General features: G+C 34.1%; 1 protein-coding gene across 3 annotated transcripts in view; it reads left to right on the forward strand.

Moving 5' to 3' along the window:
* Nucleotides 1–15,345, forward strand: part of NEDD4 (neural precursor cell expressed, developmentally down-regulated 4, E3 ubiquitin protein ligase) — an 84,301-nt gene that overhangs the window by 63,993 nt on the left and 4,963 nt on the right. For all 3 annotated transcript variants that reach the window (XM_011363447.2, XM_011363444.2, XM_011363443.2), the window contains 14 exons: nt 374–574; nt 1,633–1,713; nt 1,931–1,985; nt 2,077–2,135; nt 3,158–3,223; nt 8,495–8,724; nt 9,441–9,562; nt 9,744–9,814; nt 10,956–11,051; nt 11,385–11,458; nt 11,738–11,798; nt 13,983–14,042; nt 14,132–14,239; nt 14,868–14,964. In XM_011363447.2, the coding sequence (XP_011361749.1) occupies nt 374–574; nt 1,633–1,713; nt 1,931–1,985; nt 2,077–2,135; nt 3,158–3,223; nt 8,495–8,724; nt 9,441–9,562; nt 9,744–9,814; nt 10,956–11,051; nt 11,385–11,458; nt 11,738–11,798; nt 13,983–14,042; nt 14,132–14,239; nt 14,868–14,964 (1,381 nt within the window). The remainder of the gene's footprint in view (nt 1–373; nt 575–1,632; nt 1,714–1,930; nt 1,986–2,076; nt 2,136–3,157; nt 3,224–8,494; nt 8,725–9,440; nt 9,563–9,743; nt 9,815–10,955; nt 11,052–11,384; nt 11,459–11,737; nt 11,799–13,982; nt 14,043–14,131; nt 14,240–14,867; nt 14,965–15,345) is intronic.

Raw genomic sequence — 15,345 nt, forward strand, 5'->3', positions numbered from 1 at the left:
TTTTGTCTACATAGCATTTAAACCCACTTCTGTATATGGGGAATTTCTCATTCTATGAATCTTTTGAGGAAGCAGAGACAATCTCCTTCTGTGGTTTCTCCTGTAGCTGGGGCCCAGGCCCACGGACCAAGCCTCCTCAGTCACATGTACCCACAAAAACTTTGTTAACCAGCATCTTACTGCTCAAGAATTAGCTGAGAAGTTATAACTATATTTTTTTAAGTTTGACAAACACCTTATTAGAAAAATGAACCTCTGATGTTTATGCTATTTATAAGTGTGTATTCTGTCTGCAGGTTAAGTTACCTTTATAACCATGGCTATTTGTGTGTTCTCTATAAAACATTACAACATGATTTAATTAATGTGCTAGGCCACATTGGAGACCAGTCAGCAGCCATCAAGCCAGAGTTCTACAAGCCCTCAACCACAGGTTCCCACAAGTGATTCAGCACAGCAGGTGACCCAGCCGTCTGAGATGGAGCAAGGATTCCTTCCTAAAGGCTGGGAAGTCCGGCATGCACCAAATGGGAGGCCTTTCTTTATTGACCACAACACCAAAACCACCACCTGGGTAACTTTAATACTCTCCAGTTTAAATTCATAACAATAACAATAATAACCTCTTATGGATAGTTCTTTGTAATCTTTAAGTGTACATTAGTATAACCTACATTTCCTAGTATTCATTTAAAGCTATGTTGAATTCTTAACACTGTTATTTCTATTCAGATGTTTGTGGATGTTTTTAATATTTTGGGGCTTGTCATATAGACATTTATTTCCTATTTCCAGTTTTTAACTCACTATCATAAATGCTTAGGAAGATATTTACTAATAATTCTTTATCTTTATATGGGTCTTTATAATTCCAAAGTACTTTTGAATCCATATCTCATTTAATATCCAAAAATCCTTGTGAGGCTAGTACTTTTAAGGTAAGGCTTAAAGTTTTTTGACTGTTGGTTCGCCACTAATAGAAAATTTACTGAAAATCAGCAGGAGGTGAATAGACTTTGATTAATTTATTTAAGAGACCAGTGTACCTAAATAAAACTAAGATAGTTTAATGAATTATTGAATAAAATAATATTAAAGTAATAACATGTGAATTAATCCAAATAAATTGAATTTTGTTCTCTCAACAATTTGATTGACTTTAATAACCTTTTTGAGTTACCTTCAAAAATATTAATAAATCAACACTTTAACAGATAGGTGCCAAAAAGCATGTTCAGGGCCTCAGAAATAACATGTGGTCCAGTTTACTGTCCCATTCTTTCACTAATTTTTATTTAGAGAAGAGTCCTATGTAGTGACACAATCCCTAAAGAGAAGGGCAAAATACTTTGAATGGTTTCTGTGAAAGAGATGATTAGTTAACACTGAAACTCCTCTAAGATCTGAGAACTGAATATTGTAAGCTGAGAATGATAGATTTTACACGGAGAAACTGTTATTTTACAGATGAAATAAGCAAATGAAATAAAAGTGGACTTTTTTTGCTATGAATATTATAAAAGTAGACTTTTAAAAGAGAATATTTTAAATATCCATTGATATTAGAAAACATAGTAACAAATTGGCTTTTAAAATTTGTGTGTGCCATGCTTTCTTTATTTGCCAAAAAAGGAAGATCCAAGACTGAAAATTCCAGCTCTTCTGAGAGGAAAGACATCGCTTGATTCTTCCAATGATCTGGGGCCTTTACCTGTAAGTTTATAGAACTGCCACCAATCTAACTTGGTTATCTCAAACATTTTGGAATACAGTCATTATTTAACAACTGTAACTAATATTATTAAAGTGTTGATGCGTTCTACTAAGAATGAAATATGCAAATTAAAGTAACCATATAACCAATGCTGTTTTTCTACCCATACATCTAAAATCCTTTCCTAAAATAATCAAAATACATTCTCCATTATAGCCAGGATGGGAAGAAAGAACTCACACAGATGGAAGAGTCTTCTACATAAATCACAGTATGTGCAGCATGATTTTTCATTACGTTATTTTTTGTAATATTGAATTTTGTACATGAGAATGAAGAACATCTTTTTTCTTTCTTTTCAGATATAAAAAGAACACAATGGGAAGATCCTCGGTTACAGAACGTAGCAATAACTGGACCAGTAAGTCTCTTTGTACCAGTGTGTTCTGATGGGATTGTCCTCTCACCTGTTTCTTCAAGGGTAAATGGTCAAGGGCATAACCCTACATGCAGTGAGAGTGAAGCACATTTGCAGTTCTCTCCGTCACCACCCCTACTCCAGGTCTTAATAATTCTTACTCTACACAATAGCTTTGGGAAACTAGTGAGCCAGGCAGTCAAAATGCTAAGGCAGTGGGCTGCTGTGCTCAGGCTGGTACTTGCCATTGTCTACAAAGGATGTTGGCAGTCCACAGCAGATTAGAGAGGATCCAAGATTGTACCAAGTGAGGAGGCAGACAGTGCCCTATCCATTCCAGGGTCATGTCTTGAACTTTTTGGCAGGAATCATTGTATATATAAGATAGAAGATATGACACACTCATATATATATGATATGTATATACAACACACTCAAGCCATGCATGATGTTTATGCTACTCGAGTCAGGTTAATAAGAAAATCATTATCTTCTTTATATATCGACTTTTTTCGTTTTTTGTTTTTCAGTTTTAAATGTTTTCTAATTCATAAAAATAAATAAAATTGAAGATACAGTTCTTTTAGATTACTCTTTCATCTCCATGTTTAGTCTTTTAAAATAATGGATAAAAAAGGCAACTCCTCAGAGTTCAAGGAAAAAGTACATTTTTCAAATTGTTCCCTTAATGGAGAAATCACTTTGAAAGTCTCTTTAGAAATGGAAATTTTCATTTCTAATATTTCTCTACTTGGAAAAAAAAAATCCTGTGTCTCTGGCATGTTGCATTTCAAGAATATCAAATGATGAAAATTACAGCCATAGGAATTGCTGAATACAATTTTAACTTAAACAAAAATTAAAATCTTTAAGTTTTATATTTGTTTTTATTTAAATTAAACTTTTGTTTCCAAATATCCTTTTTTAATGCCTTTAACTTATGTTAATAAAATACCCAGAGAGAAACTTTTTCCAAAATAAAACAACCTAAACCTTCTTTGTTTTTCCAAAATTTTCAACTCAAGGCAGTTCCCTACTCCAGGGATTACAAAAGAAAGTATGAGTTCTTCCGAAGAAAGTTGAAGAAGCAGGTTAGTGATACTTATAATGAGTTCTTAGGAATGAATGTTATATACACCGAAAGTAATGGGAAATGCATTTTAAAATGGATGAAAGGGATCAAAAAAAGGAAAAAACGTAATAAAGAATTTATTCTATATTTGTAACAACTTTAGTTTCTTATAGGGAAAGGATGCCTTTTATTTGATATATCATTAGAGACCACAATTATTTTATGTCTTTATTTTTTAAGATAACTTGTAATCTGGAAAAATAGTATTAAAAGTTTGCTTTTAAAGAGCTCTAACCTATTTTTCTAGTAGGGTTTGTGGGTCTTGGGCTTTGTAGAATCTGAGCAACAGTAGCTCAGGAGATTATCTCCTGGTCTAGTCTTTCATTGTGTAGGAGGAGTCTCTTGATTTCTTTTTTGCTTTGACCATTGTTTTCCAGTGATAGTCATTTATTCTCTACAGCTTCAAATATAACATATTACTACCGCATGATTTGAAAATACAACTGCAATTGGAACAGTGCTCTTGTTGCTTGTCTCCTTCTGCTGATCAGAAATGTTCACTACACTTTTTTTCCATCACCATAAATTCAAAATGTTTGGAGCTAAACTCATCATCTACTCATCTATTTCATTTCTGTTGGTGATGACCGTTTTTTTAATGCCTTTCTAATTTGCTCATACTTTTCCCCTTTCCCTGCAGTTTAGGAATACTACCACTAGGTGGCTATATTGGGTTACACTTTCTTGCGTTCTAAGCCGGAAGCCTGCTTTTCCAAAGATTCAAGATGGTGGGTCTGCTACCACAGATTTTTTTCATCCAAAATTTAACAAGAATGAAATATAGTAGTTATTTGGTGTAAATATTTTATACTAAATACGATTCTAAAACTGTAAAATATCAGCAACTTTTTACTCAGATTCAATAATAACTTTGTGTTATAATTGCTCTGGAAATTTGTTTTCTACTTCTTAAAATTCTTTGTGATTGTATATCTTTGTTGATTCATTTGTCTGGTAAATATGTTCACTGTTAATGAAAAGATGCTGGTGGAATAGAAGCACTCACTCCTCTGTCACTCTGAACACTTGTAAACATGTTATAGTATCTAATTAGTGATGTCTTCCAGGCAGCAGGATATATGGAACAAGGCCTTTAAAAACAGGTCACAGAACACAAAATTATGATGAAAGCAGTAGTACTTATTGCGCTCTCACTAAATACCCGGCATTCTTCTTAGCAAGCTATATGTATTATTCACGTAATCTCTAAATTACTCTATAAGGAAGGGACTGTTATTATCACATTTTACAGATGAGGAAACAGGCATAGAGAGATTAGATAACGTGATCAAGTCCCATGGTTATCAGTGTTAAAGCTAGATACAAACCAAATGATTTAGCTACGGAGCCGTGTTCTTAGCTATCACAATGTATCAATGATTAAGAGAGAAAATTTGTGAGGAAATTATCCAGAATGCAACAAAGTTATATAAAGAGATAAAAACATGAAATAAAGGTTAAGAGACAAGTCATTCCAGAAGGAGAGACTCAAGAGCATGGGGGAAGAGACTGAGAATCTGAATCCTGTTTAACAAAAAGTCCCAGGCAGGATTTAAAAAGCAAAATCCATATCTGGATACATCACAGCAAGAGAGCAGAACACCAGGACAGAGATAAAATACTAAAAACAAATGCTACAAAACCTTGAGCTATCCTGCACCTTTTCCTCTGTCTTATCCTTAACAGTGTAGCCCATTCATTAAGAGCAAAGACTCAGGAGCTAAGCCTTTCTAAATTCCTGTCTTCAGTTTTTTCATCCATAAAATGGAGACAATAATAGCTTCTCCATAGTGTTGTTATGAGAAGTAAATCAATTAACCCATTAAAATGCTGGGCACAGTGCCTGGCACAGTCTGTAAATGTTAGCACCTATTAAGGAATGAGGCGCAGGATAGGTTCCAAGGAGGAAAGGTGGAAAAGACTTCATGAAATGCCTTCATGTGACCATTATTACCTCCATCAGTAGCTTTTTCTTCAGATACAAAAATCAGTAACCCTACATGCAGTGAGAGTGAAGCACATTTGCAGTTCTCTCCGTCACCACCCCTACTCCAGGTCTTAATAATTCTTACTCTACACAATAGCTTTGGGAAACTAGTGAGCCAGGCAGTCAAAATGCTAAGGCAGTGGGCTGCTGTGCTCAGGCTGGTACTTGCCATTGTCTACAAAGGATGTTGGCAGTCCACAGCAGATTAGAGAGGATCCAAGATTGTACCAAGTGAGGAGGCAGACAGTGCCCTATCCATTCCAGGGTCATGTCTTGAACTTTTTGGCAGGAATCATTGTATATATAAGATAGAAGATATGACACACTCATATATATATGATATGTATATACAACACACTCAAGCCATGCATGATGTTTATGCTACTCGAGTCAGGTTAATAAGAAAATCATTATCTTCTTTATATATCGACTTTTTTCGTTTTTTGTTTTTCAGTTTTAAATGTTTTCTAATTCATAAAAATAAATAAAATTGAAGATACAGTTCTTTTAGATTACTCTTTCATCTCCATGTTTAGTCTTTTAAAATAATGGATAAAAAAGGCAACTCCTCAGGAAAAAGTACATTTTTCAAATTGTTCCCTTAATGGAGAAATCACTTTGAAAGTCTCTTTAGAAATGGAAATTTTCACTTCTAATATTTCTCTACTTGGAAAAAAAAATCCTGTGTCTCTGGCATGTTGCATTTCAAGAATATCAAATGATGAAAATTACAGCCATAGGAATTGCTGAATACAATTTTAACTTAAACAAAAATTAAAATCTTTAAGTTTTATATTTGTTTTTATTTAAATTAAACTTTTGTTTCCAAATATCCTTTTTTAATGCCTTTAACTTATGTTAATAAAATACCCAGAGAGAAACTTTTTCCAAAATAAAACAACCTAAACCTTCTTTGTTTTTCCAAAATTTTCAACTCAAGGCAGTTCCCTACTCCAGGGATTACAAAAGAAAGTATGAGTTCTTCCGAAGAAAGTTGAAGAAGCAGGTTAGTGATACTTATAATGAGTTCTTAGGAATGAATGTTATATACACCGAAAGTAATGGGAAATGCATTTTAAAATGGATGAAAGGGATCAAAAAAAGGAAAAAACGTAATAAAGAATTTATTCTATATTTGTAACAACTTTAGTTTCTTATAGGGAAAGGATGCCTTTTATTTGATATATCATTAGAGACCACAATTATTTTATGTCTTTATTTTTTAAGATAACTTGTAATCTGGAAAAATAGTATTAAAAGTTTGCTTTTAAAGAGCTCTAACCTATTTTTCTAGTAGGGTTTGTGGGTCTTGGGCTTTGTAGAATCTGAGCAACAGTAGCTCAGGAGATTATCTCCTGGTCTAGTCTTTCATTGTGTAGGAGGAGTCTCTTGATTTCTTTTTTGCTTTGACCATTGTTTTCCAGTGATAGTCATTTATTCTCTACAGCTTCAAATATAACATATTACTACCGCATGATTTGAAAATACAACTGCAATTGGAACAGTGCTCTTGTTGCTTGTCTCCTTCTGCTGATCAGAAATGTTCACTACACTTTTTTTCCATCACCATAAATTCAAAATGTTTGGAGCTAAACTCATCATCTACTCATCTATTTCATTTCTGTTGGTGATGACCGTTTTTTTAATGCCTTTCTAATTTGCTCATACTTTTCCCCTTTCCCTGCAGTTTAGGAATACTACCACTAGGTGGCTATATTGGGTTACACTTTCTTGCGTTCTAAGCCGGAAGCCTGCTTTTCCAAAGATTCAAGATGGTGGGTCTGCTACCACAGATTTTTTTCATCCAAAATTTAACAAGAATGAAATATAGTAGTTATTTGGTGTAAATATTTTATACTAAATACGATTCTAAAACTGTAAAATATCAGCAACTTTTTACTCAGATTCAATAATAACTTTGTGTTATAATTGCTCTGGAAATTTGTTTTCTACTTCTTAAAATTCTTTGTGATTGTATATCTTTGTTGATTCATTTGTCTGGTAAATATGTTCACTGTTAATGAAAAGATGCTGGTGGAATAGAAGCACTCACTCCTCTGTCACTCTGAACACTTGTAAACATGTTATAGTATCTAATTAGTGATGTCTTCCAGGCAGCAGGATATATGGAACAAGGCCTTTAAAAACAGGTCACAGAACACAAAATTATGATGAAAGCAGTAGTACTTATTGCGCTCTCACTAAATACCCGGCATTCTTCTTAGCAAGCTATATGTATTATTCACGTAATCTCTAAATTACTCTATAAGGAAGGGACTGTTATTATCACATTTTACAGATGAGGAAACAGGCATAGAGAGATTAGATAACGTGATCAAGTCCCATGGTTATCAGTGTTAAAGCTAGATACAAACCAAATGATTTAGCTACGGAGCCGTGTTCTTAGCTATCACAATGTATCAATGATTAAGAGAGAAAATTTGTGAGGAAATTATCCAGAATGCCACAAAGTTATATAAAGAGATAAAAACATGAAATAAAGGTTAAGAGACAAGTCATTCCAGAAGGAGAGACTCAAGAGCATGGGGGAAGAGACTGAGAATCTGAATCCTGTTTAACAAAAAGTCCCAGGCAGGATTTAAAAAGCAAAATCCATATCTGGATACATCACAGCAAGAGAGCAGAACACCAGGACAGAGATAAAAATACTAAAAACAAATGCTACAAAACCTTGAGCTATCCTGCACCTTTTCCTCTGTCTTATCCTTAACAGTGTAGCCCATTCATTAAGAGCAAAGACTCAGGAGCTAAGCCTTTCTAAATTCCTGTCTTCAGTTTTTTCATCCATAAAATGGAGACAATAATAGCTTCTCCATAGTGTTGTTATGAGAAGTAAATCAATTAACCCATTAAAATGCTGGGCACAGTGCCTGGCACAGTCTGTAAATGTTAGCACCTATTAAGGAATGAGGCGCAGGATAGGTTCCAAGGAGGAAAGGTGGAAAAGACTTCATGAAATGCCTTCATGTGACCATTATTACCTCCATCAGTAGCTTTTTCTTCAGATACAAAAATCAGAAGTTTATATTATTAAGTGACTAGAGAAAATGCATGAATTCTTTCATACCACAGAGGAAATATTGGCCATATTCCTAGTCATGTTTTCCCTGAAAAAAAGGTCTTGGACACAAGGTAGAATACAATGAATTTTACAACTTCCCTGAGATAAATTTGCTGTCACGTTGAATTGATTTAAAGCATAAGTCTTCTCTGGGTTTTCAGAATGACATTCCAAGCAAATTAGAAATGAAACTTCGCCGTGCAAATGTTCTTGAGGACTCTTACAGGAGGATTATGGGTGTCAAGAGAGCAGACTTTCTCAAGGCTCGACTGTGGATTGAGTTTGATGGTGAAAAGGGCCTAGATTACGGAGGAGTCGCCAGAGAATGGTTCTTTCTGATCTCAAAAGAAATGTTTAACCCTTACTATGGATTGTTTGAATATTCTGCTACGTAAGTACCTTTACAATGACTGTATACAGAAAAAAATCACTGTTTTGAAAGTAACAGTGTTGTATGACACAAGAAAAATGTATGTTACAATATGCCAAAAAGGGAAGCGTTTAACTAGTGTTGTTTCAAAATAACGTTTTAAAAAATTGTGGTAAAATATGCTTAACATGAAATTTACCATTTTAAGCATTTTAAAGTGAGTGTACAGTTCAGTGGAATTAAGTACTTTCACATTTTTGTGCAAACCTGACTACCATCCATCTCCAGAACTGAAACCCTGTACCCCTTAAACACCAACTCCCTCAGCCCCTGGCAACCACCATTCTGCTTCCATGAATTTGACTACCCTAGGTGCCTCATTATATGAGAATCATGCATTATTGTCCTTTTGCGACTGACTTATTTCATTAGCATAATGCCCTCAGGGTTCATCCATATCATAGCATGTGTCAGAATCTCCTTCCTTTTGAAGGCTGAATAATATCCCATAATGTGCATATACTACATTTTGTTTATCTATTTATCTTTTGATGAACATTTGGGTTGTTTCTACCTTTCGCCAGATATCACTGTTTTTAAACCCATTAGATCAATGATCTGATGTGGTTCTAATAGAGGTAAACAACTCTAAAGAGAGAGAGATAATTTATAATTGTTGTATTTAAATTTTTACGTGAAATATAGAGAGGAGCATTTAAATGTGGTTGTCTTTACAGGGATAATTATACCCTACAGATAAACCCAAACTCTGGGTTGTGTAATGAAGATCACCTTTCTTACTTCTGCTTTATTGGCCGGGTAGCTGGAATGGCAGTTTATCATGGCAAATTGTTGGATGGTTGGTATTAAGCTTAAAACTTTTTTATATGTAATTGTAATTATCATATTATAATGTAATTACATGTATAATTCTATATAACTACATAATGTAATGGCATAATTATGCAATATAATTATAATGTAATTATCTGATTTCGTTCACTTGGTAGTCATTTTAAATACATTTGATTTTTTGCAAGGTTTTTTCATCCGCCCATTTTACAAGATGATGCTACACAAACCAATAACTCTTCATGATATGGAATCGGTGGTATGTGTTTTTCACTTATAAAATAGAGTATTATTTAACTGGCAACTGAATATTTTAAAGAGTTAGCTTTTAATGATGAAGAAATTAATAGATTATAATGTTCCAAAACACAAATGAACATTTTCCCCAACATTTTATTATGAAAGAATTTCCAAAACATAATAAAATTGAAAAATTTTTACAGTGGGCATGTGCATATCCACCACCCACATTCCACAATTGGCTTTTTATTTATACTTAGTTTTCACATACCTCTTCACCTGTCTCTTACTTTTCACATACCTCTTCACCTGTCTACCCCTCTATCCATCAACCCATCTTATTTTTTGATGCATTTCAAAGAAAGTTACAGATATCAGTAAATTTCTTCCTAAATACTACAACATGCTATACAACATTTTAATGTATTTCTTGCATCAGTGTTTGAATTGTGATCTTCAATGATGCATAGTATATGTTTTCAAAATAACAGTTCAAAGGCAAGGCCTTAAGAAACAGAAATGCAAGTATTGAATCCAGGCTGTAGCCCATATTTAATAGCCTCGAACACTGTGTTGTTGTACACCTGGATTCTGAGAAATCTTCTTTGGTACAAAGTTCATTTTTTATTTTCTTTTTTGTGACACATTATCAGTGTGAACAGTATGATTCTTTTTATAAATCATAAGATTGTACAGTTATTTGAGTTGGTTAATTGAGATTTTTGTATTTGAGATTTTTCTTTAACTTGGGCCCAGTATCAATAACAGCCTCCTCACAGCGGCTTAAACATTTCACACGCAGTCTCATAGACCATATGAGAAAGGTGCTAGGTGCTCCTGGGTATCTGTGGAAGCTAGGATTCTTCTGAAAACTGCTTTATTGACTTTTAACTGGATAATGAAATCTGCACCTCTACTGCTTCCACACGGAGATAAATTCTAAACTTAAGCATTCACCACTCTACTAATATATGCATTTTTACTCTCACACTTACTAGTCACTGATCTGTTTTTATAATACTTGTGTGTATATGAAAAAATTGTCCCAAGACCATTTTATCTTTTGTTCAATTATTCAGCTCCTCAGTGTAATTTCTTTGCAGAGTCAGGTATCTTCTTGTTATAAATAAGTTTTAAATATGCAATTTTTTTCCATTTAGGACAGTGAATATTACAATTCATTAAGATGGATTCTTGAAAATGATCCAACAGAATTGGACCTTAGGTTTGTCATAGATGAAGAACTTTTTGGACAGGTTTGTAAATTTTGATTAATTAAAGTGGCACATAAACTGTGAAACAAATATTATAACTGAAGTTTAGATGTTAACTACTGCAGATATTCAACACACTTCTGTGCTCTATTTTAAAATTATTTTCCAGTAACAAAAGCTATCTCTCAGCAAGAATTTCTGCTTTCTTTGACATTTGACTCATTTCATATTTATTTTAGTAAAACTAATATTTTAAGTTTTCTTAGCTTTTGAATGGATTTAATTTAAAACACCAGGTTTCTGGTATAACTATAATATGTATACTTTATTTTTTTTCACTAAAATAACATATCAAGGTATCGTGTTTAATTTTAGACACATCAACATGAGTTGAAAATTGGTGGATCAGAAATAGTTGTCACCAATAAGAACAAAAAGGAATATATTTAGTAAGTATTTTGTTAGTAAGTATTTTACCATACTTAGCAAATACTTTACTGGAAATAATTTTTACTTCTTTCTGGGAAGACTCGTTGTACACTCTCTTTTTCTTTAGCCAGAGTCTCAGATCTTTTTCTCTTCCTATAGGAATGCCCTATTACCCGCTCATATTTAATTTTGCCTTGGGCCCAGCCAGTCTTTATTTTTTTGTTTCTAGCCAGAACAAATGTACCTTAAAATTTTTTCTTGGTTCATGTGAAAAAGATGAAATGTTTTGTTTCTTTTAGTCTTGTAATACAGTGGCGATTTGTGAACCGAATCCAGAAGCAAATGGCTGCTTTTAAAGAGGTATTCATTTTCTCTTGTTTGCTCTTCTGGAATTTCAGAGTACAGTACATAAGTTTTCAATATTGGGTCTTATCACATCAGAAAAAATTAGTATGTGACTTGCCTTTCAAAACTATTTAAATTATATTTTTATATTAACAAAATATTAAGTGAATAGATGTTCACTGTTAAAACTCAGTCATTCAGGAAGTCCATGCAATAAACCTTCACACCTATCACTGCCTTTCACCTTTTTCTAGTCCTACACCCCTCACCTTGAGTAACCTTAGGTGAACAAAGGAGCAAAAATGCTATAGGGATAGTAGAATATGCCATTTGTTTCTTTTTCTAAATGGGATCTTGCTATACATATTGGTTTGCAACTTGTTTTATTCTCTTATCAGCTATCTATTAGAGATCCTTACATGTTCAAGATGTATAGCTACCTTTCTCTGTGGCTGTATTTTATTCATAATATAAATTTATAAGTTATTTAAACTTCCCCAATCCATGAACAATTAAGCTATGGTCAGGGCACTCATGTCTTAAGCTAACTTAAAATCTTCTGTTAGATAATGATTACATACTTTTTTATTTATTCAATATTGAGCACTGATTATGTGTCCGGTGCTATATGAGGCAAAAAGACATAGGTCTTGCTATCAAGGAACAGATAATCTAAAGAGTAAAATGGATAGAGGCAAAGCTGAAGTGCTGGGGAAGCACAGAAGAGAAGAAGAAACCAGAGCAGAGAGAGGTGGAAGCAAGGGCAGGGAAGAACTAGAGGGTTTGGCAAACCACAGAAAAGAGGGAAATGCAATTCCAAGCAGAGGGAGCAGCACATGTGAAGTCTGGCAATACAATAGTATGTGCACATTAGAGAAAATACAAGCAATTTCTATACTGGGTAAGAGGATGTAAGAGGTAAAAACTAAGCCTAGAGAGCTGACCAAAACCAGATTATGAAGGGCCTGTTTGTTAGAGTTTTCTCTGAAGTCCAGTGAGGGGAAGGAAGATGGCATTTAAGACCATTAAACAAGAAAACTCCGGAATTCAATTTACATTTTAATCAGATCATTCTAGAAATGACATGTAGTGAATTAGAGGAGGGCAAGACTGGCAGGAGAGGCTGTTGGGAAAGTGTTACCATAATGCAGGCAAAGACAGGAACAAAGACAGTGGTGCTGGGAAGAGAGCTGTATGTGCATTTGAATGGTGTTCAGGAGGGGAGATTCACAGCATAGAGTGATTTAAAGGGTAGATATTTGGGGTGGCAGTATGGATTTGGGAATCATCTGTGGATACGTAGTAGAGCTGTGGAAAATTTGAAAGAACAGAAAGGTGAAAGTAGACGGCCACACATGGAGACCTGGGAACACCAACATTTAAGGAATGGACGGTAAAAAAGGAAACTAAAGGAAATTAGCAAAGGCAGACATCAGTGAAAACCCATCAACAGCAAAGTTTCAAGAACAAAGGTGTTTTCAACAATATCATACTGCAGAGAAGTCAACTAAGACATAAAACTAGAAAGTGTTTATCAGATTTGGCTGCAAAGCTGTTTTGGGCATTTTCTAGAATAGGTTCAGTGGAACAGAGGCATAGAGGTCAGATTGCAATGAGTTGAGAGATAGGAGGTGAATAGTTAGATTCAGGAATGTATAACACTGTCAAGAACTTGGCTGTGAAGAGAAGAAGAGGTGTTTGCCCTTTTGTTTTGTTTTTAAGGTAGATGTGGCTAGAACAAATTTAAATGCATAAAGAATGAGCTAATAAAGAGAAGGTTTAGTGAGATGGCCTCCTTGAGGAAGCAGGTGAAGCACAGAGAGGAAGTGGTACCTCTCTCCACTGCAGTCAGAAGGAGGTCATGATGGATGTCGGTGCCGGTTGGTACATGGGGATGTGGAAGGTTGAGTACATTCCATCCTGCATAATCACCTCTGTTTTCTCTCTCAGATAGAAATTATCTGCTGTAAAGAAGGGGGTGACAAGGCTTGAGAAGTATGGGGAAGTTTTCTAATTGCCACTTTGAGGATTCAGTGAGAGAACAGACTATGGACACTTAGATTTTCTTGCCAATATTAAATCTCAGTTGAGTTTAGAGCCCATGAATGTATAATGGTAGGAATCTAGTAGCACCCAAGAGCTAAAGTAAAGGATTGTCCATTGACCTTGCTAACTAGGTTTTTAAATCCATTCTTCTAGGGATTTTTTGAACTAATACCACAGGATCTCATCAAAATTTTTGATGAAAATGAGCTAGAGGTAAGAAATATTAGTTTCATAATAACATTTAAAACAGGACTTTTGTACCCATTTTTCTTGCCTACAGTTTGACATTTCTTATTATGCAGCTTCTTATGTGTGGCTTGGGAGACGTTGATGTGAACGACTGGCGAGAACACACAAAGTATAAAAATGGCTACAGTATCAACCATCCAGTCATCCAGTGGTTTTGGAAGGTAATTGAAAGCTTCTGTTTTCATAAATTACTTTTGATAGATTCAGTCATATTTAACTATACTAGTTACCTTCTCTTATAGATAAGACAAATATAGGCCAGCACAAATTATCTTTAATTTTGTACTGTATACATCTACCTTCTGGGTATGGTCCCAGTCTCCAGACATAGTTATAGATAAGTAAGGTAAAGTGCTCAGAAGGTATTATTGGCAGGGACAGTTGAGATAGACACTTATAGTTCCTTACTAAAGAAGGGACTTTTCAAGAGAACTTGCAATAACCTGCTGTTTATTCTCTGGAAGTCTCAGTCTTCTGGAGAAATGTGTATGCCACTCAAAAATATCAATAAATAAAATTTTTTAAAAGCCATGAGTCACATCTAAGGAGAAATTTTTGTTACTTGATTAAGCTATAATCCCATTCTAAAGAGTTACCACATAGCCTTGGAAATGAAATTTTTAAGAACTTTATAAACCACCCCTAAACACCAATTTAACTGAAAGAAACATGCAGATTTAATAAGTGATCATTAATGCTCTAACTAAATTCTGATAGCATATTTTTCAGGAGAGTTTTGTAACCCTTTTTTTCAATGGTATTCCTACATGCTGTTTTTACCTTATTCAGGCTGTTTTAATGATGGATTCAGAAAAAAGAATAAGATTACTTCAGTTTGTCACTGGTACATCTCGTGTGCCTATGAATGGATTTGCTGAACTATATGGTAAGGATTTTCCATACATAATTTAAAAATGGAGTGATGCAATTATCTTTATTATGGCTGATTAGCCTTCAAGCCTTTATCATTTATTCAGATATTTAGCTTAATAAAAAGAGATTTTTAAATAATATAATTCAATACACTGTAATAGGCCAAAATATATGTATACCTCCTGAAAACTGGAAACATTAAATCACTTATTTTCCATTCTTGAATTTTTAATCCTGCATTCCATTATAGAAAAAGCATTGTGCCTGTAGGTTGAGTTTAGGGCACCATATAAATTTCCACATAATGTTCATAAGTGTACAAAAACAACAACAACAAAAAGTACTATAGTAGAATACATATGGGAAATACTGGACTAAACAAAGTTAAATAGAT

The sequence above is a fragment of the Pteropus vampyrus genome, unplaced genomic scaffold (assembly GCF_000151845.1).
Source record: "Pteropus vampyrus isolate Shadow unplaced genomic scaffold, Pvam_2.0 Scaffold85, whole genome shotgun sequence".
Lineage (NCBI taxonomy): Eukaryota > Metazoa > Chordata > Mammalia > Chiroptera > Pteropodidae > Pteropus > Pteropus vampyrus.